Raw genomic sequence first — 6,000 nt, forward strand, 5'->3', positions numbered from 1 at the left:
AGCGTCTCTGATAGATCAGACTAACTGTTGTACGTTTAATATCACATGACTGCTCAACTGTTCTGCCTCACTGCGTTTATTTAGCCTGTTGGACCCACTCCCGCCCTGATGAATGAGAGCTTGATTTGGTCCAGTGTGTGTGTGTGTGTGTGTGTGTGTGTGTGTGTGTGTGTGTGTGTGTGTGTGTGTGTGTGTGTGTGTGTGTGCGCGCGTTGGCGTTGGCTTTGAGATTTCAGTTTGTGTTTATCCGATGCACAGAGAGGCCGTATCTGTGTTTGTGTAATTTGTGCGCGTGTGATGTATATGTTGAAGGTAAATGAGTGTGTTTGTTTGGGGAGGTTTTCAGAGAGATCCTCTTTCATATAAATGAGACGACTGTGTCCTGTCCTACTGCCTACACACACACACACACACACATAGCTACACACACACCAAAACGTCGCCACGACTGATGAGTTCACGTGTGAGACACATGGCGGCGGGATCATCTGATTTGTGTTGTTTTTTCCAACACTGGCTGCTTTGTCTGATTTCCAGAGACTTAAACCAACATCCATCCAGCGACTGATGGATGGAGGCGAACACACACCGCCACACACCCATGTGTGGCTTTAATTAATTCGTGCTACCTCGTCGTCCATTAATAAGACACCTCAGGGAAGGGTGGAACAGAAGAAGCCAAACAGAGGAAGTTATTTTACGGTGTTGTTTTAGTATTATCGGGCTGAATTTAATCCGCCGGCCCGTCGATCTGCAGACCGCTGCCCCGCAAACCTGAAACCACTGACATGTTTAATATAGTTTCGAGTCCCTTTTCTCCAGCAGGAAATGGTCACGGTGTGATAACAAGGTTTCTTTGCTGGCAGCCGTCCATGAAGCAGCTTGTTAGCCGATTCTCATGGATGCAGCTTCTGTTCGGATCGGGTCAGAGCAGAAATCTGGAGCTGAGTCGTGGTCAAACGCTTCGTTTACTGTTTCACGTAAAATACGAGGAGGAGTTTGTGTCATTTTTAAGTTTCTATAGTCAATCTGGAACATTTTGAAGTCAGTTTTGCTCAATATATTTAATATTTGGACGTTTGACTTTGTTCATGCTGGGCTTTGTGACAGTTAGATCAACACTTGTTCTCTCAGAGATGTTCTAAATAATTCTGGTTCTGTCCATTTGTCTCCTCGGCTTCCTCCCACCTGACACAGGAGAACTGGAGACAAAGGTGTGATTGGTTGGTTGTCTCTCTGTAATCAACTGGAAAAGACTCTTGAGGTCTGTGATTGGCTCCTAACGGTCAGCGTAGCACCATCGACCCTACCGTGAGCGGACGACAGCCAATCAAGCACACATTAGATAGAGGGCTGTGATTGGCCCATCACCAGCCAGGGTAATGGGAGGGAAAACTGTCCCATCTGGTTCCCACGATATCCAGTTTGATAGAAATAATCACCAAGAAAAAAAAAGGGATCTAGGGCCAGAAAAGACACCGTGAAACATGCTTTGCTCTCGGTTACGCCCCACCCCCCACCCCAGCTCCAGAACATTCAGATAGTTGAAGTCGAACGCTGGGGAGTAAGATATGGGGGCGTTGGTGGGGCGATATTGACTCCATCTCTGCTCGTCTATATGATAAATCACAGGTGACGTGGCAGCCGCACTGGATTATGGTCCTGGTGATTTAAGGTGGATTTCCAACCTGCCAGCTGTGATTAACGGCCGTTTTTCAGTCCAAACATGTCATCCTGACCCAGAAAGCCGTGAGCTGATAAATCAGCAGCCGTTCAGCCTTCGGGCTGCGGTTCGGAGTCAGTTTGGGTCGGTTTGTGGAGCTCCCTGTTCCTCCAGGTGTCGGAGCAGAGGCGTCGACTTCTGCCAAGCTCCATCCACTGCCAGCGTCTTCCTGGAAACCTGCTAACGGTGAAGAAGCCAAAACCAACTGACCACAGATCAGTCTGACCACTTTATCCTCAGCCTGTCGCTAAGAGCTCTGATTAGAAGTGATAGAGCGCAGTTCCGGGGAACGGCGAGTCAGCAGCTTGTTGACTGAGCTGACAGAAGTCCTAAAAGAGAAGAAGAGCGTAGCACGTTAGCCGCGGGCTCTAATAACGCGCCTGTTATTCTGTGCTCCACCTTAATTAAGATGTTAATGAATGATGTGTGCTCGGGTTTCTGCCCGGGGGCTCGGCGGTGAAGGTCAAACATAGCTGGTGTTGTCGTGGTTTCGCTCCAGCGGTAAAAGAAGCAAAACCTGGTAACCAGAGAGTCGCTGGTTTGAGTCTTGAATCTGAGTGGCGTTCCCTACGAGGTGTTCCCTGTTTAGACGCTGGACTTCCTGTCAAAGCAGGAAACGCATCAGTGCTGTGTGTGACCAGGTGGAGGTGTGTTCGCGATCGTTCAGAGACAATCAGAAAAGAAGTGTCCAGACTTCATTTTGCTAAAGTAGCTTCAATCACGGTCTGAACCTGGAGGCGGAGCCAACAAAGTTCTAGTGGTAGTGATAGGAAAAGAATTCCCCGTGTCTGCTGGGACCTTTCATATCCATTGATCTGGAAGCATTTAGATGTGGATATCTGACCACCACACCCACACCCTCCGTCTGACCCCCCAGGTACGAGACGCTGGCCGTGGCCACAGAGGCGGAGAGTCGACAGGATCCTGACCTGCCCCTCAAGACCGGGGGCAAAAGGCTGACGGTGAGTCCTGATGCCAGCGCTACCAGACAAAGCTTTAAGGATGGGTTGAAAATGTGTGTGTGTGTGTGTTCTCTCTTCCAGCCTGACTGGACGTTCGTCCTGGGAGAACACGCCCTTGACATCTCTGTGCCGTCCTTCTCCCACTCCTCTTCTTCCATCTTCGTTCTGGGTGAGAGGAACCTTTACTGTTTCCGTGACAACGGGCAGATGTGCTTCATGAAGAAGTTGGAGTTCAACCCCAGCAGCTTTCTGCCCTACGCTTCAGGTAAACGGCGTGGGGGAGTCTTCCTCCTCTTCCTGACTAACAAGCTGCACATCCCATCTGGTGAAAGGCTTACAGCTGATTGGCTAAAATAGTGGAAGTAATAAAACATGCAGAACTGGAGCAGCTTGACGTGAACCCTGGATGTTAAGTGGAGGGCTCACGCCTCTTAACCCTTCGTGTAGCAGCCAGTTGGCGTCCGACCCCCTGCTGTTCTTGAGAGCTCACCACGGATCAGTGCACCTGCCACAGCCCAGCTCTGGAGAAGCAGCGAACAAACACACAAAAACAAAGTATTCTGCGCCGTGGCCCGGCGCCACATGACCCGCTCTGCAGGAAGTGGCTTTTGGCAGAAAGGGATGGAATTACTGAAGTAGCTCTGCTGCATGCATTAAAACAAAAAACAGACTGCGGAACACGGCGTGGTGCGTGAACACGCGCGTGCACGAGGAAGAACTAACACGGTAAACATGGATGTTCCTGTCCGGACTGATCGAGGGTGTGTGTGTGTGATACATCATCCCTGCAGAGACTGACGGCTGCGTCGGTTCGGTGAAGAGAATCTGGCAGATTTAAAAACCTTAAAACACAGTTGTTGTTTCAAAAACCGTCATGTTGTGGATTCATAAACGCCCCACAGCAAAGACAGAACGATGTGGGAAACAGTCCGAGGTCGTGTGGGGAGATCCAGCTTCATCCAGCTGGGCCTTCAGCTTACTGATCTCCTGGAGTCAGGAGGAGACGCCTTTCTACTCAACCTTCTCCAGAAAATCCATCAGCATCAGGGCCTCGATCTCCACGTGGATTCGGCCCGGAATCGTACCTTCGGAGCGGCGGATCGAGCGTCCGGTCGGCTCCCACCTCTGAACCAAACGGGGTTCATCTGACTTGCATCTTAACTGCTTCCTCCCTCAATCCAGATGTGGCTCCAGCTGTGTGAGAGAAGCCCATGTTCTGAAGAACCGTTCATGTTCTGAACTGTTATTGATGAAGATTGAGAAGATTGAATCGACTGAACTTTTTAAATACTTGATTTGGCCAAGACTCCTCCCCCAGAGTCCCCCAGGTAAATTTTTTTTTTTTTAATAGTGAATGAAGGGATTAAAACAGTCTGATTGCTATCACAGCTAGCAGAACCGAGCGAAGCCGATACAGTTGAATCTCCAGAACGACGCTGAAACGCAGCACAACCGACCTTCTGTGGAAACCCTTTTAAGCGTGAAGCAGTAAACAAGCTTTTTTTACGAGCAACAAAAATGTTTCTGTCTGGTCGCGTTTACGCAGCTCGTACCACAGAACCGTTTATGTGAGGGTATCGCACTCGATCTGGAGCGCCGACAACGAGAACTGAAAGGAGGAGAGTCGACGCCGAGGGGAGGGAGGATCCAGAGAGGAGAACGGAAGAGAAAGAACACAAAGAAGACGGATGTCAAGCACATGGCTGAAGAATGTCACGCCGGGTCGTGGAGGGTCAGACAGGAAGGAGCAACAAGCTAAAGGAGGCGGGGCCCACCGGAACTTCAAGAGTCCAACCCGTTCTGGTGACACTGACTCGGGTTCTTCAGGTGATTCTCCCTGGACCAGATCAAGATCTGCCTGTTTATTGGAGGAAACGGAACGCGGTCCTTCTGCCACGCCTCCACGTGCCTCGACAGCAAATCGCAGCTCAGACCTTTATAATGAGGCTATAATTATAACAGTGATGCTGGGATAGGTGTGTGTGGCTTTGATGTGGCACCCGACACACACACACACACACTCTGTCATTTTGACCCCTGTGCTGCACCACCCTGCTGAACATGTGTCCAGCTGTGCGAGCGGCGAGGCGTGTTTGTTTTGCGTGTGGCCGTCTACCTCAGATCTCTGCAGGCGGTAGTGGCACCATTGGTGGGGCGAACCGGACCGGACCTTTTGTGTACGTGTGTGTGTGAAACACAAGTAGTATTTACATTGTGTGTTTAAGTCACGGGAGAAAGTGCGCGTGTGACTCGGGTTGTGTATACACCTAAAGGCTGACGCTTTAAATGAAAGACCTCAGCGACAAACCAGGAACCGGTCGACCTCGTCTGAAGGGCCAACGCCACCTACCGCAGGAATTTGTTATTTCTGTGCTCCGTGGTTGGATTTGTGAACACGCACCACTTTTGTCCCCAAAGTTAAAAATCAGATGAAACCATTGACTTTGGGTCTGCAGTGAAACGGAGGCGAGTTCCTCGCCATCAGACGCCGGGCTGACTCACAACCGCCGCCGTTAGCAGGCGATGACGCACATTCCAGACCTCATTTTCTTCCTGACAATTTATTATTTCATGACTTAAAGTTGAATGGAACACGAGTTCTAGTCGCACCGTGGTTGACCCTCACCGCCACCCAACACACACACACACACACACACACAAAAACGCTTACTCAGGCCTTGTATTCGGGATTGATTCATCCACAAACCAATAAATGCGATATATTAAATTACGCATGCCTTTGCATACCGCCGCGCAAAATGTAAGCAAACGCAGAAAGGACCGAGCACATCTGCAGCGCATTAGGAAGGCATTCATAGCGCATTATAACACGTTCACACATGCTTTATGTCTCCACTCATACACACATAATTCCCTCCGATGCACTATATCAACAGTTCATAAAACATCACAGATGAGACTCATGAATATATAAATTCATTCATCTATGTTGCTCTTGACGAGTTATGAGCTGGAGGCTGATGGATGGAGCTCAGATTACTATTATTATAAGTGTGTTCATGTCAGACGGGCTGCATGAAGGCAGAACCTTCAGTCAGACGAGTTCAACTCCGATTGGATCCACTTTAAATGATGCTCAGAATAAGAATAAAAAAGAAACTGTCTACTTCCTCCAGTCTGTCCTGTTCCTTCGGTCATGTGACTCTCGTCAGTGGAAGTAGAGTCTGTTCATCTGTCTCGTGTCTTTGTCTCCGTTAGTGACCGACGGCTCCACCCACCTGTTGCTAGGAAACCACACCAACATGCTGCAGGTGTACCAGGACGTGACCCTGAGGTGGGCCGCCCAGCTCCCCT

The 6,000-nt window shown here is 49.6% G+C and overlaps 1 protein-coding gene across 2 annotated transcripts in view; it reads left to right on the forward strand.

The window, feature by feature from the left end:
• Positions 1-6,000, forward strand: part of bbs9 (Bardet-Biedl syndrome 9) — a 96,897-nt gene that overhangs the window by 7,504 nt on the left and 83,393 nt on the right. For both annotated transcript variants that reach the window (XM_068322944.1, XM_068322945.1), the window contains exons 7-9: positions 2,601-2,685; positions 2,767-2,950; positions 5,905-6,000. The exon at positions 5,905-6,000 is cut by the window's right edge and continues 34 nt beyond it. In XM_068322944.1, coding sequence (XP_068179045.1) covers positions 2,601-2,685; positions 2,767-2,950; positions 5,905-6,000 — 365 coding nt within the window. The remainder of the gene's footprint in view (positions 1-2,600; positions 2,686-2,766; positions 2,951-5,904) is intronic.

The sequence above is a fragment of the Antennarius striatus genome, chromosome 9, assembly GCF_040054535.1.
Source record: "Antennarius striatus isolate MH-2024 chromosome 9, ASM4005453v1, whole genome shotgun sequence".
Taxonomy (NCBI): domain Eukaryota; kingdom Metazoa; phylum Chordata; class Actinopteri; order Lophiiformes; family Antennariidae; genus Antennarius; species Antennarius striatus.